Raw genomic sequence first — 24,956 nt, 5'->3', positions numbered from 1 at the left:
ATCCTCCTTTTTTCACAGAACACTGTTATTCCTCCAGGGTCACGTAGGCAAAGATGGGATTGGTGGTTGCACTGAGGGCTGGCCTGTTTGAGCAATAACAGCATTTTATGGGAGATAGTTTATTTAAATTTCTCCAAATTTTAATGCAATCTTTGAAGCACTGAATCATGATGACTCAAAAGAAAATGTTTCAAGGGGCTGTCTGACTTAGTCTGCAGGCAGCTGGTGGTTATTTGTAAAAGGCAACTGCTGTCACTTCTGTGAGTGGACAGCTAATGTTGACATCTAAAATGTGATAATTAGCTCTAATACTGCTGATGTGTGTCATTAATTACTCAGATGATAGCCTGAGCCACTCCCATGGCTGCCTTGTGCCATGAGCAGTTGCACAGGACATAAACACTCTGAAGTCTGATGGTTTATGTTGGCATATGGTGGTATACAGAATTTTTGTCCCTTCTTTTTTCAAATAAGATTGTTTGCACTGAGAAAATGTTACCTGGAGTGGCTTAAACTTCTTCCAGTACAGAGTATGCAGAAAAACCTGGAGGTGTTCCTGTCACCTTTGGGTAAGGCTGGTTGCCATGGTTATGAGTCCTTTGCCATATTACCAGCTACTAGCAACATGTTTGGTGAACCTCTGAGGGAGCTGCTTGCTTGTGCACCTCTGGAGAGAGAAGAACCCAATGTTTCCCTGGTAGTTTTGGGAATTTGCTCTCTGGTGGTGTGAGAGCAACAAATTTCAGCTTTGCTGGGGAATTTCTCTGTCCTGCCTGCTGGAGTTTACCAGTGCTGTTTTGAAATAATTGCTCCCACCACTACTTTGTTTTTAAAAACATATTCTTCATAAACAGAAGCACTTAAGCTTTCATATCAGGTGAGCTGTGTGTTAATTGAAGGCTATTCTTTACCAAATACCTAGTTTTCCTAGGGGTCTGTATTCTGCTAATGAGCATTTTCCAATTGTGCGTTTTCCATAGATACTCACTGAAAGAGCTCAAGTGTTGCTTTCAGGATGTATTAGGGAATTCTAAGGCTTGCAGATACGTTCTTGAAACAGACCATTGGTTTGAAGAGCCAAGTTTTTTTACTCCAGGAGATTAATTAAAATCAAACTGTGTGCAGGCACAGCAGGGCAGAGCAGGCCTTGCTGGTTACATCATGTCTTATCTCATCCTGTGGCCCCAAGAAGAAGAATGGAAACTGCATGAGTTACAGGTGTATGCAGAATTTACCTGCTGGCTTAGCTGTGGGTCAGGCCAAGTTCCAAGCCTTTATTCTGCTCTAATGCTTTTTGGTTTGTTTCTTAATTCCTTAGGAAGAAAAAACTCCCAGATTCTCTCTCACTCCATGGATCAGTGATACGGCTGTCACTCCTGAAAGGGATTTCTGCCCAGATAGTGTCTGCAGCAGTAAGTGTCATCTTCTGGGTACCTCCACTAAGAAAAATTTGAAACTCTTTTGGTATGTGGGAAGGCGTGTGTGTGTTCTCCTGCCTGGCCCTACTATTAATTCTGTGTAACACCATGTTAGGGGCATAAACTACTAACCAGCAGTGCCTAGGCAACAGTGAATCAGGGCTTAGCTGACTTGCTGCAGCAGTGATGTGGTGGGTCACTTTTAGCACTGATTTATGTTGCTGGATGTCATGAAATGTGGTGGGAAATGTTCACATAACATGAAAGTGTGCTTGAAGGTGCTGGAACTGGGTTTGCTCAACACCTGCAAAAGGCACATGGCTCTTTGAGAAGAGCACGGGAACTTTCACGTGAAATTGCAGGATATTCTGCTTCCTCTCTATTTCTGAGTGTTTCTAGGCAGTGGTTCCCTCAGCTCTGTCTGCCCTGCTGAAGGCAGACACATTAAAATGCAGCTGGTGTTGACTTTTCCTGTGTTTTGTAGTTGTTCTAATTATTAGACATACACAATCTGGGAGTTCTCTCTCACTCATGGGCTCTTCTGTTTTCCCAGGACAAAGTGGATGCTGGCTTGCCCACTGCAATTGTAAGTACTCTCACAGTTTTCAAGGACTGTATATTTAGTTTTCATGCCAGTTTGTTAAAGCAGTAATTTAAGACAGCTGATAAATGCATCTTGACTTTTTAAGTGGGAGGAGCAGCATGAAAGTTCCCTGGGGGCATAGTCCAGCCTTCCTTCACTGCCCCTCTGCTGAGCAAGCCCCACACCCTCCCTTTTTTATATCATCACCAGGGCTTCGTAGCTGAGCACCTCACCTGTCCCCATGTGTTGAGCACTCTGAATTTCCCTAATTGTTTCTTCTTTGCAGTTATTGCTTTGACTCCTAACAATTTTTTATAGAAACTTAAACTGTAGTGCTCCAAGTGATGGGTTCAAAATTTGCGTCTCTCTGTCTGAAGTATTAACTAAAAAGCTGTCTGAAGGATACTCCTGCTTAGCAATTTGCATCAAAGTTGTTGAAGTCAAGCATGCTAATCATGTCTAAATATGTCAGAAGTGAAACTGCCTGTAGTAAAAATGAGAAGAGAAACATTTTAATGCCATTTCAGTATTTTTTTTGCCCTTGTGAAGTGAGTTTTAATGTTATGCAAAGGAGCTAAAGATGTGCTCAGTCACTTCGACTGTAGTAACAGCAGCCCATAAGAGGATATGTTTTTGTTTAGAAAAAATAAGGAAAAAGTAGTCACTTCTAAGGCAAAAGGCTGCACAGTGACGGTAGAAGCATGCTTTAATGATAGGTGCATAGAATAAAAACCTGTATTTACACATCCAGACATTAAGGCATTTGATATTTTTAATCTGACTTAAACTTGTTAAAAAATAAAAAGTAGAACAACATCTACAGCATTATGTGATTTCTATTAAGTTTTATTTCATTCAATGCAGGATTGTGAGTGCAGTAGGATCTTGGAGGATATGTTTAATAAGATTTGTTTAATTCCCCATGGGAAGAAGTAGAAGTCTCTGGCTTGCTGTGGACTGCTCTTCAGGGGACTGGCACTGGCCAGGGTTTTAGAAAAGTTCAGATGTGCAAGTAGCAGCTAATTTAGGATAAAATCCCAAGTATTTATATTTAGCAAGTACACTAAAAGAATCAGACTGACTTCAGAGAGATGAAATTTTGCTGTGGGTACCACTATGAGCATTTGAATTTCAAGCAGCTGAGGAAAAAGCAGGCCTCTCATCTTGAGATAATCTGTGTGACAGTTATTCAGGTGTAGTACCTGTCTGTCTTCATGTAGGAATTCTGCTTGACACTTAGGAATTGAAAAAGTTATAACCTTTGAAATCTTCCCCTTTTGGCAAACTGTGCTTGATAAGTGGTGGATTTGTGAATGATGTATATTCTGCTTTTAATCTTCCTGTATGATTCTTTCAGGCAGCATCAAATCTGATAGCAGTGGGGACTTCCCATGGGTTAGCACTGATATTTGGTAAGTTAAAAATAAAGTGTGAAGTTTTTTATAAGCTGAATTTTTAAGCTTCCTGGTTTTAGAACACTAACCATCCAAGCATCATTTCTTGAATAGATCAGAAGGGGGAGCATTAATCAAAGGTTAATGTTAACTCGGCAAAATCTGAAGTTTCTCTGACTTTGGAGATTGTCACATATATGCTGTTCATTGCTTCACTCCTTCCTTTTATATTGATTTCTGGCTTTTTCTCTCCTCTTTTGGCCCTTTCTGTATGGACTGAAAGGCAAAGGTACAGTACCACTGCTGTGTGCATGTCCCTGCATGACCAGCCCCTGGGCTGCCCAGGTTGCATGTTATCTGTGCCAGGATTTCAGGGGCAGCTCAGCAGTGCAGGAACCACTCGGTGGATGATGCTGCTGGGAATTGCTTAGTGGGTGCATGTGCACTGCACACTCTTAAATTCTCCAGGCAGGGACAGTAGAGGAGCAGGTAAATGTGATTTTTATAGTGTCCTAGGGCAGCAGGTCCATAGCTGTTTGTAAGAGTGTTTCTTTCAGGGCAGGACAAGGCTCTTCCAGGAGATCACCATCCACCAGGGCATTTTCTGGCACTGTGCCTAATAACATTAGTAGTGTGTCAGTAATTCTGCAGAAAATCAAACAGACCTTTCAAACTCAGGAAAATCAGGACATAAGGAAAACATCTTGATGAGAACCCAGTGATCTGAGCAGTATCAACTTCTGTAGTGCTATGTTGATTTCTTTGGTTTGGAAGATAAGTTTGTGAATGTGAAAGAAGTAGTCTTCGTTCTGTACATGCAGAATTGTATTTAAGCACCATCTCATTTTGACTTCAGACTCTGAGAGCAGCACAGTGACTGCCTGAAAAATTTCAGATGAAGAATTGGCTTATGTAAATTGAAAAATTAAAAACGTTTTTGACAATTGATAGCCACCTTTGTTTCAAGCATTTGGCAAAAGCTTTTTATGTTTAATCCTAGGTGTGCCTTACTTTTAGGCTGCTAATACACGTCTGGAAAGTCATCAGATCAGCTTTTATAAGCTTTTGCTTTTGTCTGTTTTTATTACTTTGCCAGTTTATTAGTAGAAGCTTATTGATTTTCTGATCTTGCTTTGCCTTGGAAGCAATTTCGTCCATGTTATAGTCAAGGTTTTTTTAAAAAAATCTTACCTAATGACTCTTACTTGTCTGTCATATTTTGACTGTCTGGAAGCAAGAACAAGTACTGGATCATACAAATCACTTAATTTTGGGATATAGTAGGAGGGCTTGTTTGTTTTGAATTGGTATTGCTGGTGAGGGAAAAAGAAAATGGCTTTGCAAAGTTCCTGTGGAGATACGTATAAAGATGTAAAACCTTTTCAGAGAGAGCTGTGGAGGATTCTCCTTTTTCATGCCTGAGAGGAAACAAGTTACTGATGGAGTCACTGACAGGCTTAGGCTGAAGTGGAAGGTACTTCCACAAATGAAGAATTTATTCACCTTTAATATAAGGAGCTGCAGTATTCCCCTGTTTTCAAACAGATTTTTATGGTTAGCAGGTGGTATTTTTGTAAATGAACTGCATTTCCAGGCCTCTGGAGCAGGCATTATTTCTTTGGATCTTGACACCATTTGGAGAATATCTCTCTGTGAAACTTGTTTTCCAGCTGTAACTCTGCTTTCTCTGAACTTCCCATGGACATCTTTCATGATTCATCTTATTCCTTGACCTGTTCTGATCTATGTCATGAACACCCCTGCCACAATGATGTCAAGATGTGTCCTAGTAGCAATAATGTTTTCTCCTCACCCTGAGCAGTGCTTTAGAGTAATCCAGGAGTTCGGCTGTTGTTCTTTCTGGTGTTTATTTCTGAACTCCACTCGTGCCTCTTCATACAGGTGAGATTTGAAAGGTGACTCCCACTCTCATCTGTCTGAACAGACTGATAAATGCATCACTTTGGACAAGGAATGTAGGATACATCCATGCTCTGTTTCACAGCCAGCACATTCCTAGCTGTGCTGGAGCTTGGAGAAACATGTCCCATGCCTTGGGCACATCTTCTGGGGCATTTCTGCTGCTCAGCTCCGTTTCCTTGATCCAATCATTTCTCTTCCTTGCTGTAGGTGAATCCTGCACTCAGTGTTACTGCAGTGTTTCTGATGTATTTCATATCCCTGTAGTCTTCATTCCAATAGTCAGCAAAGCATCTTTTCCCACTCCCTCATTCAAAAGCAGAGACAGGTGGAAAAAGCAGCTCCAGAACATTTTTCTTAGCTTTTGAGAGCAGTGCACCACAGGCAGAGGGTTCTCATCCAACCTCATGAAGAGCAGCATCTTGTAGCGCTCTCGTGGGTCTCTGATGGTGGGAGCCTCCAAGAACTTGGCACAGACAGAGGTGCCCCTGGTTTGTGGTGTGCAGGAGAGGACAGGGCATGGCTCTGCAGCAGCACAGTCCCCGTGGAGGCTCTGCAAGCAGTGGCACCTCCTTTGCAGCAGCCTGTGGCTCAGGGAAGGAGTTCCTTTGTAGAGTAAGAGCTGCATGCACCAGAACTTGTTGGGTGTTCTAACTGTGCAGCTTGGAGACAAAAGGGCTTTTTCCTTCCAGCCTTTGGCCTTTAGCAACAAAATCAAGGAGTAAAATGACAAAAATAAGAATCAAGTTAAGACATAAAACTGTACTTACCAAAAGCCTCTGCTGGAGTTTTGTAGTTGATGTTTAAATGCAAAAGTACAAGGCTCAGAAAGTAGAATTTATTTTGTCATCTTCATTGCTACAACTTAAGCACCATTGCAGAATAGTAAAAGGAAAGTTAGATACTGCTTTGATTTTTATAGTAGTTTCTTTTTCAATATGTAATACTTCTGCATTTCCATATTTTCTGTTCCCGGTTTGTACTTCTAAAAATAATTTTTGTATTTCTCTGCAAGACAATGTTCCACTCTTTCTGTTCTAACATGAGCTCTCATCTTATAAACCCCTTTTTAAAAGAACTTAACTGTAATTCTGTGAATTCTGTTGATGTATTCCAGGTGAATTGTAGGTGTAAATAATTTCATGCTGTTAATTTTAACCATTGTTCTTCTTTAAATTTTTCCCCAATTGTTCTGCTCCAGATCAGAACCAGGCTCTCCGGCTGTGTCTGGGCAGCACCGCAGTTGGGGCCCAGTATGGGGCCATCTCTGCTCTCAGCATCAACAATGACTGTTCCAGGCTGCTCTGTGGCTTTGCTAAAGGACAGGTAATTCCCAAAGGATGAGCTGCTCCAGTGCTCTGTCCTGAGAGGTTACTTGGAGGTGCAGCATCCTCAGTCTGTGGCTGTGCATTGGCTGGTTCAGTGCGCAGAAGCAGCACATACAGTGTGATGTGCCCAGAGCTTTCTGGGGACAGCCAATTCCTGCTGAATCAGGTCCCTGTGAAGGAAGTGAGTAATGCAGAATATAGCAGAGGGTTCAATTAATTGTAGCTAATTCCTGTTAAACTGAAATGTGCAGTGGCTCACTGGGACAAGCAATTTAGTCTTTCTAGGTTACTCTCTGAGATCTGTGCATGGTAATTAAAGCTGTTCCTTGCTGTGGTGAGGACTTGAAGTTCTTGAAACTCATATGTAACCCCAAAGTTAATCTTTGCTAATACCTTACATGTATGACAGAAGTGGCATAGCTTTTGAATGTAGGGAAAAGGAGTTGTCAGTTGTTTTATGCCTTTCTCAGAACCAAAGGAGAGAAGGCAATTCCTGAACAAAAGTAACAAGACTAAACCAAAATAGGTAGACATTGCCTTGGTAACATTTAGAAGAGTACAAAGAAGGCTACTTTTTCTTTTTGCATTCATTTCCCTTTACTTCTTTGGCTTTCACCTTTGTAGTAGATAAAAAACACCTCTGTGCCTATGGTAGGACTAAATGACAGCGGGCTGCAGGGCGTGTGGAAATACTTAATCCATGCAGGACAGCAGCCAGTTTTAAATGATACTCACATAAAACAATTAGGATCACCAGCTCTGAAACATATGGTCTAGAAGCATTGATAGATGATTTATAGGATCACATGAAGTACTGTTTCTCTAAAAAAAAGTTTTATTCAGATTGTAATCTCAGCTCTTCTGGGCACTTATGCAGTGAGTAGTTAATACTCTTCAGTCATGCAGTGAGCAGTTTGGGACTTCCTGCTTCTTAGCTGAGAAATGGCTTGAATTGAATATTGAGTACAAGCCAAGGTCTATCTTCCTACCTGCCTTGTCACACTGAACAAGCTCAGGAGGGGAGGAGGGACAAGGTTCATGGTAGCCGTGGAGATGATTGAGTTTTGCTCAGGGATGTTAGCAGAGATTTTTCACCTTTCACTGGTTCTGTGAGAGAGAAATGCATTGGACTTGTTGGATGGTAATAAAGTTATCTTACACTCTTTAATCTTCTTATTAGGCAGATAGCTGTGAGCTGAGGGAAATTGGGCACATGAGGAGAGCTGGCTGGAAGGACATGATTCAGAGTTGAGATAACACATAGTGTCGACTCTAAGCAGACAAGTGAACTGCTTGGAGGAACAGGACAGGTCACTTCTCTTTGTTATGAAACCCCTACGAACTCGGGGTGATAATGTCATACAGGAATTTGTCACTGTACTGTAATGCATGAGGGGATGGAATGAAGCCCTTGACAGTGGATGTGTACTGAGCACAATCTGCTTGCAGATCACCATGTGGGATCTGGCCAGTGGGAAGCTGCTGCGATCTATAACAGATGCCCACCCTCCAGGAACAGCCATTTTGCACATCAAGGTAATAAACACTGAATGTACTACTTTTATCCCAGTTTTGTTCAGTCAGGTGTATTGACTTTCATTGTGCAGTACTTTCAGATTTTAGATGAGAGCAGCTACATATGGCAGTGGTATCTAGAGATGAGAATAATGAACAGAAATTCAATTTTAAAATGAAACTGAGTATACTGACATAATAGTTTTGGCTGTGAGTTGCACTGTAACAAACAACAGTTGTTGTCTGTTATAACTCCTCTCTCCAATGCCAAAACATATGAAGAATTAGTTGTTAGCACACATTTCTCTAAAACTTGCAGTGTTTAGACCTGAATACATAACTTGCCAACTTTTAACTTAAAAGAACCCGAGTTGTAGAAAGTAACTTCTGTAAGCAGTTTTTCAAATAGCTTGTTGGGAATGTTTTGGGTTGAAGGAGAAATCATCTATGTTTCTTGTTCAGCATAGTGTTGTTGTTATACACAGAAAATTATATGTGAGTTTGTGCCTGGCTTTGTCTTATATGGCCTGAGATGTTTGTGGACTTACAGCTTCTGGATTGCAAACATCTCCAGAAGTGTTCTTAGCGAGGAAAACACATAGTCATGAATGATCACATGCGGTGCTTTATTGAGAGCTCTGCGAGTCGGGGTACAGACCCAAATCCAACTCCAACAAAGGCACACAAGACATGCAGTATTTTAGTCGTCTTCATTATACAACCCTATGTTAATCGTTAAGCCCTCCCATTGTTCTATTGTATATACCCAAGCGTGAATTTTGGCAAATATCTTCCCTTATGATTCTTACGATTCTGGTTTAAAGTAATAATCACATTCGGCTACCAGCAATTGTTGCAATTATATCATCTCTCATATGATGATTAGGTACAGTTTCACCAACCTAGCAGAGGATAGTTTTATTTCTAAGATATATAGACCTAAGTACAAATCGTCCTAATTCTCCCTCTCCCCTGATTACCCAGGCAAAGTTATATTTGATTTGGTTAAAACAAGAGCATGAAACCAACATCCTTGTTGCAGTGAAGCTGAGGTTCTATTCCCCAGCTTTGCAGCTGCAGAAATCATTAACCCTATACTATCAGTGTCCCCAGCCAAGATTGTGATCCTTTATTGTCTGAATTATTTGGTATCATTAGAAGTTCAGGATGTTTCTGATTTGGGTTTGTCTGTAACTGCAGCCCATCCACTAGCTCTGCCCCAACCCATGGGCTTGAGGCTGAGAGCCCTTCTAGAGGCATCTCAGGTTTTGGTCTGTTGTAGTTCTGAGCTGCAACATAAAGCAGTAGGACTTTGGTACCAAAATCTGCAACAGGACTTGCTGGGGAAATGAAGGTGAAACACAAACCTTGCTTTTCTTGCATGTCATAAACAACCCCAGTAATTGTCTCAACACGGTATGTTAAAGGTGTTTTTCTGTAGGTGCACCGCTTGAACTCTGCGTGTTGTTAGTACTGCCATAGCATGTGTTTTTATAGCCATTTTTTGGTAGTTTATTTCTTAGGGCCATTTTAATCTTGTTTTCTGCTCAGTTTACAGATGATCCAACACTTGCAATTTGCAATGACAGCGGAGGCTCCGTCTTTGAACTGTCATTTAAGTAAGACAATAACTCTACCCAGAGAAAGTACAAGAAACCAATTCTGGGTCATCATTTCTAAAACCTAAGGGAAAAAAACCCTATTGAAACTAATAAAGCTACTGCCTGAATGTTGAAGGTGTAATTTAGGGCTGCAGTGTAATTTCTCAGCTGAAGCAAGATGCTGTGTGGCAGTAAAATAGCCAAAGGATAGCCTTAGTTGTTAAGGTGTCACTGTATTGTCCAGAATTTGTCACTCCTTGTGGGCTCTTGGTAGCTGTCACAAAAGTGCTGCCTCTCGTTTTTCCTTGGCTCATTAGTGAGAGCTCTCCTGCAGTAGCTGCTTGTTTTACTTTTGGCCTCTTCAAGAGGAAGAAGGATTGACAGTCAATCTGGTCAAGTCCAGGAATTTCCCAAACCTTATTGTCAGGTAAGATCTTAAGGAATTCTTGTCTGTATCTGAGCAGCTGTATGGGATTGCCTCCAGTGACACATCAGAAGTGATCCCTGGAGCTGTGCAAGGGACTTTTTAGAAGGAGTGTTTATGAAGGATCGCTCCTGAGATTATTGGGCTGCCACCAAGCTGATGTCTGCTCTTTGCAGGAGGGTTATGGGAGTGAGGACGTGCGAGTCTCGGTGTCTCTTCAGTGGCTCCAAGGGGGAAGTTTGCTGTATTGAGCCATTACATGCAAAGGTTGATTTGAGAGACCATCCTATCACCCAGTATTCGCTGCTGGCCATGGCCTCCCTCACTAAGGTAACTTGCTGCTTGCGGGAGGCTTGATGTGAGAGATCACAAAGGAGAAGTTCTCTCCTGTATACTCAGACTTTTAATTTTGCCTTCTTGCTTTCCTTGAAGATCCTGGTTATTGGCCTGAAGCCATCTCTCAAAGTGTGGATGACCTTTCCCTACGGTCGTGTGAGTAATAAAGCCAAACAGGCGCTTTTTGGGTTATGGCTACAAACATTTTCTTGGAGGGAAGGAGATGAAATCAGTGAAAAGGTGTTTGGTACCTCTGCCTTCCACAGCACTGTGGAATTGCTGTGATAATCTGGGGGTCTGATGTGTGGAGATTGTGGCAGAGAGGAGGTGAGAAAGTTGTTTCTAGCTGTACCTCTGTAAAGATGCTGATTTGTCAAATAAGCAGAAGGGAGTCCCTCAGCTTCTTGGCTTTCCTGCTGCAGTCTGGATGCACCCACAGATGGGATGTTGACCTGATTATGGCTACAATCACCTTGGACTGGGGCCACTGTTTTATATTAGAACCATACAACAGACCCCTTAATTACAGGGACAGGAACCAAGAGGAATTCGAGCATTAAACAGTCTTGTAAACTCTGAATTAGTCATTTTCACTGGTCAATGGCATAATTCCTCTTGGAAGAGCAGCAGGGGGCAGATATGGGTTAGGTTGTTAGGAGAGTGGAGATGAGGGGGATCTCAAGCTGCAGCTTGTTGTAGTTCATGTATCCATGTGGGATTGGATCTACCCCAAGCAGCTCCGACACCAGTGCTGTCCTGTGTGGGTGTCCACTTTGCCGAGGGCACACACTGCTTCCAAACATGTGGCTGGACCAAAGAGGTTAAAGTGCTGCCAGGAAATTGCTTTGCAGCCCCTGTGTGTACCAGGCGCAGTCAGAAGTGAGAAGCAGCTGATGAGCCACATGTCCTGCAGCTGAGGGTCTGCCTGGTGTTCCTTAACCACTGGCTGTGCTTTCTGTGTGACAGATGGACCCTTCGAGTGTCCCTCTGCTGGCGTGGCACTTTGTGGCCGTGCAGAACTCGGTGAACCCCATGCTTGCCTTCTGTCGAGGAGATGTCGTGTACTTTCTTCTGGTGAGTCCAGGCTGTTCTGTGCTGCCTTCAGGTCGTCACATCTCATGCACACATTCAGGGATTGAGCCTCTAGCTCAGTGACAGTATGATAGCTGAGCATGCTGGGAACATCTGCAGCTTCCCACTGGCTTGGGATTACCAGCCTGGTGGTCACTGCTCTTCAGCTGCAGTGCTGCCTTTGCCTGGAGATACGAGATTTATCTGTTGCAGAAGTACTGATTTGTAGTGTGTTTCTGCTGGGAGTGTAAGTGTGTGGATTGTTTTCAGGGAGAGCACGTGAATTTGAGGTGCCATCTTAGCTTTTGCTTTAAAATATGAGTCTGGAAAAAATGGCATAAAACACTAAGAAAAGAGCATTCAGTCTTGTTGATGTGTAACTTGAGGGCATGGTGCTCATCCTGTTTAGATCTGCAGCAGCTACACATGCAGATATGGTTGTTTGGAAACAATTCCACGCTGATTTCAGTATGAGAGCAATACCTAGGCTTCTAAAAATCTGGCATTTTGGCTTTGGAGTGCTGAGTTTGTTTCCCAAGTCTGTTTACCATGTTGGACCTTAAGCTTTGTTTAAGCACCCAGACATGTTGTGTGAATGGAGTCCTTTTTCTCCTCCCTCATCTCTCCTGGTGAAACTGGGGAGAAAGAAAAGGGTGCATGTTTAAAGTTGTCTTGCTGAGATGCTTTTCTGGCAGGGAGCTCAGGATTCCTGGAGTCAGTGTGGTGCCCTGTGGGAACTGAGAAGCTGGACTGAAGGAAGTCTTTGAGTCTGAGTCAGCCTTGTCCGATTTCTCTTTTAGGTCAAGAGGGATGATAGTGGTGCAATACATGTCACAAAGCAGAGGCAGCTTCACCTGCACTATGATCTCATCAACTTTACTGTAAGTGTCAGTACTACAGAATGGTTACTTTTTTTTTTTCTCTAGTTTTTATGTAAATGTATCTCAGTATCCCTTAGTTCTGTGCTCTTAGCTGTGTTTATTTGGTGATAACTAACTGAAAATGTCCTTATACTTGGGATTCTGTGAAAAACCTGTGCAAGTGTGGTTACCACCAAAGGCAAGACTGATAGCTGTCTTGGCTTTGACAGCTCTGGATAGAAAGTGTGCTGGAGCATAAACAGTGTGCCAAGAGGACAAGAGCTCTGGTGGTTTACCATTTGTCTACAGCTATTTTCTGTGAAGATTCCATGTAATGGCTCTCTAGAAGGACCCTCCTTATCTCTGCCTTTAAGTTATGCATATGTGCAGTTGTGAAATGGCTGTGTGTGGTAACAAAGCTACTGGCTCTCCCAGAATCCCCCAGAGGAGTACTCAGGGATATGGCCAGAGCCTGTTTCCTTGGCTCTACTGGGGAATGCATTGCTGAAATGTGGGATTTGGTGCTTTTTAGTGGATCAACTCACGGACAGCGGTGCTGCTGGACAGTGTGGAGAAGCTGCACGTCATAGACCATCAGACTCAGGAGGAGCTGGAGACCATCGAGATCTCAGAGGTTCAGCTGGTCTACAACAGCAGCCACTTCAAGTCTCTGGCCACGGGGGGCAATGTCAGCGAGGCCTTGGTAGGCACTGGTGGCCTGTTTGTGTTTGCAGCTGTGTTTAACATAGGCCCTAAGTGGAAGCCTGGGGGGAAAAAGCCTTTTGGGAGCTTCTCAGAAGTCAGACATGGTGGTCATGTGGGCAGCTAACAGCTAAAATGTTTGCTTTTGTGCACTGAAGGTTGTAAGAACTGCTCCTCCTTTACTAAGCTTTGGAATACTCTGTCTAGGATAAAAGCTGATGTGCCTTTTTCTTTAAGAGGGTTTTTTGCTTTATACACCACAGACTGGAGCACTGGTTACTGGCAGTCAAAAACTTCTGTGGTAGCAACTCTCACTTCACTGGTTGTCTTCCCACCTGTGTGCCCTACACATTTGCTCTTGAGGAAGATATGTGAAGAAGCAGGTGGCAAGAAAGGCCCCCTATAACCTTTTGGCACCTGAGGGTAGAGACAGAGCCCGACTTCATCATGTCTTTGGGTAGCCAGAGATCAGCAGCACTTGAAGCTGACTTCACAAGCAGGAAGGAGTGACAGCAGAGCTCTTTGACTTACTACTATGCAGTAATCTGTGGTGTTCTTTCTCCAGCCTCATTTTCATTTCTGCATTACAAAGGATCTTGGAAGTGTATTTATGTTGCTTGGGAAATTAAAAAAAAAAAATGCAGTTTTACTTGCATGTGATTTTATTCCCTGTAGGCACTGGTAGGAGAGAAAGCTTGTTACCAGTCCATCAGCAGCTGTGGTGGTCAGGTCTTTTACCTTGGAACTAAGGTAAGTGGGTGGAATTTTTCAATAAAAACACAGGGCATTCACTGTTGATGGTAGCTCTTCTAGAAAAGGGCAGTTTGTCTTCTGTGGAGATGTGTTTTGGGAAAAGGTTCTCTGTGCACTTACATTGTGGGGTGAAGGAAATGTGCAATAATTAGACTGTAGCCAGGGTATGGGCTGAGTAAGACATTGTCATAGTTTCACAATATCCTGATTCATTTTGCTCCAGGGTAAACTTAGCCTTACTTTACTGACATCTCCTCTGTCCTAAGCTTCTCAGTCTCTGTTATAAATGTGCTAGGGAATAAACAGAAGAAAAAGAGATGGCAGCTAAAACTAGTCTCAAATTCATACTGCTTGAGGGTTGCTTTATTTAGTCATCTGTACTGGTGTGCTGTGGTGGGTCTGTGGGGTACTACAGGCTGTTAGAGCAACTGCCAGTAAATAACTTTCAATTTCTTTTTTTCTTTCCTAGTCTGTTCATGTCCTGACACTGAGAAGCTGGAGAGAGGTATGTTGAGGGAGCCTGTACAGCTTAGGTTTGTATTGCTTAAATTTAGCTCAAAGGAGGGAGGGAGCATTTGTGAAGCATTTTCTGGGCACTGTGTTTGGGATTCCTGATTGCCACACAGAGACAGTGCTGTGGATACTCTGATTTTCTTGGGGACACTGGGACTCCAGCTTGCATAAATTTCCAGGCTGAATGGAGACCCTGTTCTCTCAAACAAGGCATCATGCCTTGCTCTGTGTCAGCTTTTGCTAGTGCAGTGCATGACTTAGGAAGAGCTTGTGATGCAAACCTTCTGTCTGCCACACAAGGATCCAGGAGTGAAAGAGAACCTGCTTCACTGGAGATTGTCTCCAACTACTGCAGGAGCTGCATCATAAAATCCATCAATGACTACCTAAAAGTTCATAGGATTTTAGGTCCTTGTTGGACAGCTGAAACCCCGTCAGTACCCACACTAGAGTTCTTAGTGATCTATTTAGATCTGTTCCTGTGTTGTACTTTTCACTTGAATCAAACAGCTGTTTTCCTTTCTTCATCACCCCTTTGCACTATGTTTATTCAGTGTGTGCATGTTCTCTCTCCGGCTTTGTTTTGCAAGGCTAAGCAGAGCTCTTTCAGCTCTCTCTCTTCCCATTCCTTTCTTTATTTGTAGTCCCTGTTCTCTGTGTCTCCTGTGTGCTCAGTTTCTTGAGCGTGGCAAACAGTTTGCAACGTATTGCTCTGGGTAAGGTCTTACAAGTACCATGCACAGTGTCACTCCTTCACAGTCTCTGCTAGATGTGTCATTTCTCATGCAGCCTTGGATCTCAATTTTCTGTTCCTTTGGCTACATGATGTCAGTGACTTGGGCACTCTGGAGATTCACTGGTGTCCTGTAGCCAAACTGATTTCTGCTGGAAGTTGCTTGTACTGTTCTGTAACATCGTTTTTCTGTTACCAGCTTCAGAGGCACATCTCGTGTGTCTATCTGTTCTGTCTCACCTCACATGCTGCCAGTTGGTCATCAGCAAATTTTAGTAGTAAATTCAGCTTATGCCTATATGTAGAAGGCTTCAATGAATCAAGAATCAGCTTCTAGGCTGATTCCCAAGGAGATCTGGTATCTATTTCTTTGCAATCTCATATTTCTCCTTTAAGCAGTGACCTTCACCATTTTTCCTCTTGCTTAGGTTGCTTTAGGGCTATAGTTCTCATCTATGGTTATAAACTCCTTCATGTGACATTGTATCAGGACCTTTAATAGGATATGAATAGTTGAGCTTTTAGTTACCAAGATTGCTTCTCTCTGCTAGTTTTATCTCCTGCCATTCACCACTGAAATTGGTTTAATAAGCTGTAGTGAAGAGTCTTGTTCTGATCCATGATTTCAGGTACAGATTTTTCTGGAATTTGAAGGTCAAACACAATTTGTGCTCTGAGACAACCCCTTTCTAAATTACTATGTGGTTTCTGCTGTGTTGCAGTTGTGCCGCTTTATCATAGGGGGTTTAATTGAGAGGTGGGATTGAGTGTGTGGTGATTAGGGTGAAGCTGGGAGTTAGTTCTTGCTGCAGGGCAGGATGCTGGGCTGAGACCTGGAATCTCTCTTCTCTCAAGCAGTTTTTTGTCACTGAGCTATCGTACCAAGGCCAGTAGTACTCAACCTTGGGTGTTAATAGTTCCTTAAAGCAGAAAATTCTTGTGACTTACTTCAGTCCTTGCTGACCTTGAGCTCAGGAGAAAATAGGGGGTAGGATGAGTACGTGCCTTACTGAAAGCGTGGCAAAGTTGTTCACTCCAAGTTGATGTGCTCCAGGTGATGAGGCAAGGATGGGGAATGGAAATTTTTTATTCTTTATCAGACAGTAAATAATGCTGGGGGTTTCCATCTATCAAGCATCTGACTTAAAATGTCCCCTCATAGGGACTTGATGTACTGGGGCCTGACATTTCTTAGTCCAGCAGAAAATATCCATTTGAGAGAATCTCTGTGAGATCCTGTTCTTTACTGTGACGTGCTTAGAGCTTCTGAGGTATCTTGTTGCCTTGCTGTCAGGGACCATGACCCTCTACTGGGAAATGCCAGTCTTAAAGGGGAGGAAATCATCTTTTCTGTAGTTCTGAGATCCAGAATTCCTTGTTGTTTTAGAGAGTTGACCACCTTCTGAAACAAGAACGTCTCACAGATGCCCTGGCTCTTGCTTGGTCCTTTTATGAAGGTAAAGCAAAGGCTGTTGTAGGTAAGTTTGGACTTGTTTGCTTTTAACTGAAACCTCTAGGGATAGCTTGAAGTATCTGCACGTACAGGAATAACTTTTTTAGGGGAAGAAAACAGAATTGAATTGAAGAAGAGAAAATAGGATGTGTTGCTTTGAGTTTGGCAGAAGCAACCTTTATATGTAGTGGTTTGATTTTTTTGAACATTTTTTTAACCATAGTCCCTTTAGCAACTTGCTGATTTCAAATTAAAGGCTTGATCTGTGTGTCACTCCATCCTGTTATCACTTTGCCATGGAGGAAGTGGATCCAGATGTTTGGTATCCAACCTGCTAAAATACTCCTGAAGGCCCTGCATCACCTGTAGTGCCTTTCAGTGTGACTCTCAGTCAGCTCTGCCAAAGCAGGTGCTTTGAAACAGGTCTCTCCCCTGACTGACAAGGAACTGAAAGAATCATGCTGGCTTTTGGCACCACATTTCCTCTGAAGGAGGTTGCTTAAGAAGTATGTTAATTATGCCAGAAACTGCCTCTTGTGTGATCAGATTTGTACTGGACACATTGATTTTACAGCAGATAATTTCTGATGGCTTTGACAAGTGAGATGCAAGTTCCCATGACAGGATCCTGCTGTGAAATTGCTGGTATATGGAGACGTGTTTTGTTTTGATGCATGGCTATAGCACAATAAAGCAGATAGTAATGCTTTGAATAATGAAAAACTGTCTTTTTGAGTTGGCATTTATGATATTTTTCCCTTTTAGTGCACTTTACTCAGCTTCTTTGCATCAAGACCTCCTCCAGCAATTACCCTTGTGTACAGTCTTTGATAGCTCTTCGATAATTATTCTCTCAGTGTTAAACAGCACCCAGAACTGTTCTTGCCATTCCTGTGCTGGAACAGTCTTTAAGTGAGGAGAACAAACCTTCTGGAAGAAGAGGGGGCTAAAAGTAGAACACAAAATTGTGTATGTACATATCCTGACCTCTCCATCTCAAGGGTAGTTGTATTAACATCTGAACTGTGCCATTTTTTTATTTCTACTGGTAGCTTAGATGAGAAAAGCTTTGTTTTTCACCCCACTCCCTCATTCTTTCTAGGCTTAACTGGGGACACAAACAAGAGGAAAGCAGTCATTGCTGACAGAGTGAGTCCCTGAGCTCTTCCCAACTGGATTTTCATGTGTGCTGGTGTGATACTGTGCTCCTGAAAGGAACTGCTTCTCTCCTCCATGAGTTAATCCAACTCTAGAACATGTACATGTTCCTCTCTTGCTAAAACTGGGAGCAGAATTTTAGAAAAAACTTGGAAATACCATTTGGGTAGAAGTGGAGATAAAATCTGCAGCATTAGCAATCCCAAAGGTGACATTATCATCCAGGCCTGGAGATCTCTGGTCCCCTCACAGTGAAGAGAAACCTTTTGTGTGGCTCTGGAGTTCCCTGACCTTTGTTTGGCACGTGTCCTATCAGTATGTGACCTGCTGACTCTCAGGATGGAAACTGTGCTCTTTGTTTATGTAGATGTGGAATAAACTCTTCAACTGATCCAGTTCAGTTTTAACAGGAACTTGCTTCTGGGAGGAGTGTGTTTTAAAGTACACACTGATTGCAATAAGTATTTAGCTGTGCTCTGTTCTTACTATATTTGCAGGTAGCTGTGTTTTGCTGTGTAATATACTTTAACATAAGCTTTGGGTAAAGTCATGGCCCAGATGAGCCTTGTGCTTCAGGATGTGAAACTGGCTGTTGGGCTGGCTGCCCAGCTCCATGGTCAGCTAAAGTTAGTGTAGGCCTTCAGTATCCCTCTGGGCACTTCTGTGCCATTGTCACACCACTGTCTCTTGGCAGCCTCTTTCCTCTGCTCGTTCCTGCTCACAGCACTTAATACTCAAAATGAGGCAGCAGAACTGACAGGGCTGCCAACCCCCAAGCCAGTCTGAAATGTACTACCAAGCAAGGCCTCAGTATAGGATTTCAATGAGTTTTCTTATCTATTGTAATTCAGATGGTTGAAATCCTTCTCCATTATACCGATCGGACTCTGAAGAAATGCCCTGACCAAGGAAAAATCCAGGTTATGGAGCAGCACTTTCAGGTATGGTGCTCCAGAGGACTCTTGTAGAAATCTTTTGGGTTTTTAAATTAACTTTGTTTTACTGCAAACATTACTTGTCTATTTTTGAAAAAACCTTGCTGTGGTGTAGCTCAACTCTCACCTGTTGTGTGCACTCAGGAAATCAGGATTTGGATATAGTGGGTGGCAGAGCAAAAGCCGTGTTGCTCTCTGTGCTCTGCAGGAGTGTCAGCAGAGATTTTTTTCCATATGCATTGGCATATGGAACACCTGTAACTGTGCCAGCAACCAGCTGAGTCAGATACCTCATTGTTTCTGCTCTGTGTTGGCTGGGTTGTGTTTCATGCTTTGCAGGATGTGCTGCTTGGTAGGATTTTTGCCAGTCAGTCCCTACAACCCTGTTGTGTTTGTTCCCCAGGATGTGGTGCCTGTCATCGTGGACTACTGTCTCCTGCTGCAGCGCATGTAAGTCTGGGTTTGCAGGCCTGTCCCCCTGGGCAGACCCCAGCACCCCAGGTAGCCCCCAGTGCTGTTTCCTGTGGCACCACATGGTGCAGAGGAATTGCATCCCATCATTCCATAGCACATGTCACATCACAGTTCAGAGGAGTGCCTAAAAGCCACTACTGAAGTCAGGAACTCAGTACTCACACAAAACCATCTCTTAAATTTGCATTGATGTGTTGAGAAAGAAAAGTTGCTTCAAACCAAGAACCTGCCTTGGCAGACTTTCCTGTCATCCTCATCACTTACCTTGATAATGATAAACATAACATGATAAAAGCATATAAATTCTAGCATGCTCTAATTCTTCACAATACTTGTCTTCACAAGTATTCACAAGTGTGATATCGAATTTGATATTAATTTCTTATCCAAGCTACAAATTCAGGCCACATCTCATTATCTAATTCATAAGTTGGCCACATTTTTTCTGAGGATCTCACAAGTTTGGATTTTAGAAGCAATGACTCTTCACTGGTTAGCTCCAGCCAGTTTTTCAATACTAGACCTAAAGAATATCATTATTATTCTCACAGGAGAATACACACCCCATTCTTAATAGTGATGCATAAGAAAATCTGCAAAAACTAAAATAAGCAAAAGAGAGAGCCAGAACAAGTAGAATGGGGGTTTGGAACTCAAGGCCTTGGGAGCAGCATGTGAGAGCCAACTCACTGTGCCAGTGCTGGCCCCAGGCCAAAACTCACCAACTGTGGTGCTAAAACTCTGCTCTTCCAGAGAGCCTTCCTCTCTTACCACTAGCAGATGAGACAGAGAGTGACAAACGTCAAAGCAGCTCGGTCTGGACCCATTGGGATCTTTCCACACTAAACAAAACTGAGAACACCTAACTCATGTGCTAAAACAAACAAAATACCACCTTTATTCAGTTATGTGTCTCTGTGCTCTTGGGCTCTGATACCCTCTGGACCTCAGCTGGGGTCCCCTGGGAGTGCTGGTGAGAATAGGGGCAGGAGCTGGGTGTTCTCTGGTCCAATGATTTTCCAGATGCCTTACTGTCCTGATGGAGTGGCCAAAAACTGATGCCTTGAGAAGCTGCCTGGAACAGAGGCTAGACAGAGTTAAAGGAATAAAGGAGATATTTATTGACAAGACCTTCAAAGGATGCACCTTGGGCAGTACAGGACCCTGGCCAGGGCTACACCCAAGAATGGACGACCAGTAATGAGTTCTCATGCTTTTATAAGTTTTGGTCCGTTTACATTTTGGGGATAATTGTCCACTTACAGTTCAGGTTATGAAGTCCCATCCTCCCAGACTGCTCTCCTCAATTCTCTGTTTATACTATTTGGGCCCAAGGCTGCAACAGTGTCTTTGGTTCTCAGGCCCGTTTAGTTAGATAAAACAAGTTAGAATTGTTTCTAACTAAACTGTGAAGAGGACTTGCTAATGCTTGATGTGAAGTTCAGAGTTATATACTGATGCAGTACAGAATCTGGAAAATGTGAAAGCTAAAACTTAAATTGTCACTAACAGCACTTTTTTTGCTGCAACATCCATCGTTGATTTATGCTGTGTAACTCCTCAGTACAGGAGCTGAACAGAGCATTCAATTACTGAGCCTGGGAAATACAGAGAAAATGGACTTCTAATTTGGAGTCCTTGGAAAGTAGATAAACAGGGAGATTTTAATAAAATTATTTGATAACTCCTCCTTTCTCCTAGGGATCTATTATTTAACCAGATATATGACAAGATGAGTGAGAACTCTGTAGCCAAAGGCATCTTTCTGGAGTGCTTGGAGCCGTATATCTTGAGTGATAAGCTGATGGGAATCACAGCTCAAGTGATGAAAGATTTACTGCTTCACTTCCAAGACAAGAACAGGTTGGAAAACTTGGAGGCCTGCATTGTGCATATGGATATCACTAGTTTAGACATACAGCAGGTGAGTGGTTGTGATGGCTACTGTGTTGAGCTCTGCTGAATAAATCAGCAGTTACATCTTGTGCTTCTAAGCATAGCATGATGTGGGATTTCCCAGTGTCCCTGGGATCAAATTCAGTGAGTTGGGAGTTGTACAGTGGTGACTGTGTTTTGCTCTCTCGGTTTTTGTCCTGGCATAGGTTAGTGCATCAGCAGCTGAACGTGGTGGAAAGTCCTCCAGGATTATCCCCAGTCAGTCTTTCCCATTTTGGATTTCTTACCTGACATCAAAGGCTGAAGGAGCACAGCAAGCTGGAGTTGTTTGTCAGCTTGGGTGCTTGCTTTTGCACAACAGTTAGTGGAGCAGGGAGTTGTTCCTGCTCAGCAGTCCTGTTTTCTCATAGCATGGCTTTCCATTTCAAGGGTGAAACTGCTTGGAAACTTGATGTTATGATTCACTAACCCAACCAAACTACTGCAAGCAAGGTTTTTGAAGAACTGGATTTTTAAAATTTATTCTTTAACCTCATATGAATGTTTGAATCTAGACGGATTCCATGCTTGCTGCATGAACCATAAGTTGGACACTCCTTTTGGGGGTTTGGGGTTTTCACAGAGACTGGTTCTGAAAGTGGAAATTCTCATTCTGCTTTAAGTTGTTCTCTTGGATGATGGAAGTGCAAGGTCCGGGCCTGGGGAGTGAGAAAACTGTGAGCTAGCAGCAGCTGTGTGCTTTTCTGCCTTGCAGGTAGTTCTCCTGTGCTGGGAAAACCGCCTGTACGATGCCATGATCTACGTCTACAACAGTGGGATGAACGACTTCATCAGTCCCATGGAGGTAGGAGAGGTGCTCCTGCAGGAGGGGTTACTGGGGTGTTCAGCACTCATTCTTCTTGAGGAACAGTATTTCAAACCTAAAGCCTTATTTTACTCTCTCTATTCTGGGTTCTTGCTCATTTCCATTTCAGGTGGGAAATCGTGTGTGATATGTGCAGTTTATTTGACTGGATGCAGTAGAGGAGAGAAGTAATTTGTAACTACTGTGCTTTAGACCACAAAATTCCCTGCTGAGGCAGAAATCCTCTGCAGAGTTAGGGTTGGAAATACAGTCGTGATAATAAAATAAAAAGAAAAAGCAGCAGAAGATAATAACATGATTATTTAAGGAGACTGCATGTACACAATTCATATAAAAGGCCAGAAACAGCCCTTGCTTGAGCACTTGGAAGAGATCTCTCAGCAGAAAGCACAGGACTCACTGTAAGGCTCTCTCTGAAGGACAGCCCTGTTGATTCTGCTGGTTATTCTGGAGATGTGCCAATGACTCTCTATCCCAAATGTGTTTCACCATGGAAGCTCTGCTGGTGTTTTCTCAGTAGTGCTGAAACAGAGAGCTGGGAACAGGATGTGGGGCATAACAGGTGGGTTATGCTCTGACTGACCCCTGGAACTGCTGAACATTGCTTTGCTTTAGTGTGGCCTATGCTTAGGGTTAGAGCTGATGAAATGAAACCTATTTTTTCATTAAATCAGCTGTAAAAAGCTTCTTTTGCCATATCTTAGAGTCCTCTGTGCCTTTTAATTAGAAGGCATGGTGATAAAGAGTTTCTGTGGAAAACACCCCACTGATCTCTGCTTTAAAACCACACAGGTTTTTTTCTTTGAGCTTTTTCCAGCTGCTTGAGCTCTGCCGTTTTTCTTGTTACAGAAGCTGTTCAAAGTCATTGCTCCTTCACTGAATGCTGGAAAGTCTCTCACAGGTACAGAATGCTTTCCCTTTTAAGGTTTCTAGTTTTGATACTTGATATTTTGAATATCCCTAGTCACTTCCAATGAAAAGATGCAAAAAGGGAATACATACCCAAGATAAGGGTCTTGGAGAACAGAAGAATGTTCTAGTACTGGTTACTGTGTGTAAAGCTGCTCAACTTTGTATGATAAACTCCCTGTGTGTGGGAGAAGACCTGCATCTCTGTGTCTTGTCTTGTGAAGGAAGTGTGACAAACAATTTTTGTTTTGTAGATGAGCAGGTGGTGATGGGCAACAAGCTGCTTGTATATATAAGGTAAGGTCCTTGAGAAAGTGCAAGGTGTTGCCTACTGGTGGCACCAGATTTTAAACTTGCTCTAGTTGCAGAACCTTATTGGAAGCTTCAGGTTCTGCGAGATTGTATAAAATAGCAGTGGGTACTTGCTACAGCTCACTTAAATTTACAGTCCCTTCCTGTTGCATGTGGTGTGCGTGAATAGGAGGGATCAAGTTGGAGGCTTAGAGCCCAAGTTACTGCTGATATGCATTTTTAATTTCACAGTTTGGTTTTGCTGTGGGTGAGACAGAGCTCCTTGACCAAGGGTTCTGTAGCCTCATGTTTTGTAGCAGGCCGTGTTCTGCCCTGTATTTTGGGATAGCTGTGCTCTGCTGTTCCTTGCTGGGATCTCTGTCTTTTGCAGGAGCTTGCACAGGAGGGATTCATTAGTGAATTCCTCTTTCTGGAGTCTGTGCAAGATTGTGAAGTTAGCTTCTGCATTATTCCAGCTTCCTAAAATTGAAAATTTTGTGAGAGGTACTGAGTTTTCCCATTACTTTCCTGCTGTGGAATGACTGCAAATTCATGCAGTGTGTTGGCTCTATTTATATTAACAGCAGTGCTGCCTAGGATGCTTCTTGCTTTCATGATTTACAAAATAAATTGGTTTGCCTTGTGTTAAGAGCATCCTGAAAATGAAGTCAAAGAATGAACAGGTGTCAATCTCTTTAATGTCAGGTGTATTAAAATGCCTTTCCCCTCCTTTTGTGTAGCTGCTGCTTGGCAGGCCGTGCATATCCGCTGGGTGATATTCCTGAAGATCTGGTACCTTTGGTGAAAAATCAGGTGAGAAGCTTCTCAGAAGGCAACTTCCCTATCTGAGGTTTTTGGAAGAAGCTGCATATGTCTTACTTCACGGGTTTCCAAGGGAAAACTATTATCAGCCTGATAACTGTGTCTTGGTGATATGAACATATCCCACTGTAATTACAAAATTAGTTTTTAACGGATGAAATCAACCAGTTGTTGCAGTCTAAACATTTAAACATAGTATTTTTCTTTCACTTGTAAATTGGGATGTGGGAACCCAGAGTTCTCAGTGATTGAGTTTTTTTCCTTATTCTTTACCACTGAGTTACCAGAAATGTAACTGTTTCTTCTTTGTAAACTTAATGTGTCAAATATGGGAGGGTCTTCCCTGTTTTCAAATGCATGTGACGCAAGATTGACATTGGGGAGAAATGTCTCTAAGTAGCTCGTGGTTGTAGGTTTCTTGAAGGCTTTTGACTCCTTTGGACTAATTGACAATTTCTTGAAACAGAGGATGTTCCTGATCTTCACTTTTTGTGCTCACAAAACTTCTTCCTGAGTTTCTGGCTGGTTTTACAACAAATAATTTTTGTGTGTTTTTAGCATTTCACTTCAGTTTCAGGGTTCCAGTGAGAGGAAGTGCTTTTTCTTTTGCACTTTGCAGTATGATGGAACAGCCAGTTTTTGAATGTGGGATGGATTTTTGTTTGTGATTTTCTGTGTTTGGATTTTGTTTCCTAGTCTAGAGCTTGTAGCTCTCTTTATGTGGTAGCTCTGGGTTCCTGCAGCCCCTTTCCTCAGTGGCTGTGCAAACCAGTCCACTCCACTTTGCTGGGCCAAACACTGGCTGTTGCCCTCTCCCAAGGTTGTTGAGTTGTCCCCCTGCCTAGGCTCTGAGGGGAAGCAGGAGCCCAGTCAGCAGCAGCAGCCCTGGGAAGGAGCCTTCAGCCTCTCCTTTCTGTGATTCCTGGTGGTGTTCCTGAGAGCTGGGCTTAAGTAACACTTTTCTGTCGGGTGGGTTTGTTTTGTTTTCTTAAGCATTCCTAG

The 24,956-nt window shown here is 42.8% G+C and overlaps 1 protein-coding gene across 5 annotated transcripts in view; it reads left to right on the top strand.

The window, feature by feature from the left end:
- The window catches only part of VPS8 (VPS8 subunit of CORVET complex), a 67,084-nt gene that overhangs the window by 3,314 nt on the left and 38,814 nt on the right, over positions 1–24,956 (top strand). For 2 of the 5 annotated variants that reach the window (XM_066326177.1, XM_066326180.1), the window contains 22 exons: positions 1,319–1,412; positions 1,972–2,004; positions 3,359–3,413; positions 6,517–6,641; positions 8,093–8,179; positions 9,710–9,777; positions 10,360–10,513; positions 10,616–10,675; positions 11,486–11,593; positions 12,391–12,471; positions 12,983–13,153; positions 13,828–13,902; positions 14,375–14,410; positions 16,539–16,629; positions 17,707–17,753; positions 18,614–18,703; positions 19,101–19,147; positions 20,873–21,095; positions 21,822–21,911; positions 22,782–22,833; positions 23,096–23,138; positions 23,873–23,945. In XM_066326177.1, the coding sequence (XP_066182274.1) occupies positions 1,319–1,412; positions 1,972–2,004; positions 3,359–3,413; positions 6,517–6,641; positions 8,093–8,179; positions 9,710–9,777; positions 10,360–10,513; positions 10,616–10,675; positions 11,486–11,593; positions 12,391–12,471; positions 12,983–13,153; positions 13,828–13,902; positions 14,375–14,410; positions 16,539–16,629; positions 17,707–17,753; positions 18,614–18,703; positions 19,101–19,147; positions 20,873–21,095; positions 21,822–21,911; positions 22,782–22,833; positions 23,096–23,138; positions 23,873–23,945 (1,903 nt within the window). Of the gene's footprint in view, positions 1–1,318; positions 1,413–1,971; positions 2,005–3,358; positions 3,414–6,516; positions 6,642–8,092; positions 8,180–9,709; positions 9,778–10,359; positions 10,514–10,615; positions 10,676–11,485; positions 11,594–12,390; positions 12,472–12,982; positions 13,154–13,827; positions 13,903–14,374; positions 14,411–16,538; positions 16,630–17,706; positions 17,754–18,013; positions 18,033–18,613; positions 18,704–19,100; positions 19,148–20,872; positions 21,100–21,821; positions 21,912–22,781; positions 22,834–23,095; positions 23,139–23,872; positions 23,946–24,956 lie in introns of those variants that run through there. The other 3 variants (XM_066326179.1, XM_066326178.1, XM_066326181.1) reach the window with 3 other exon arrangements.

Source organism: Sylvia atricapilla, chromosome 10, assembly GCF_009819655.1.
Source record: "Sylvia atricapilla isolate bSylAtr1 chromosome 10, bSylAtr1.pri, whole genome shotgun sequence".
Taxonomy (NCBI): Eukaryota; Metazoa; Chordata; class Aves; order Passeriformes; family Sylviidae; genus Sylvia; species Sylvia atricapilla.
This window is presented reverse-complemented; position numbering and strand designations above follow the sequence as displayed.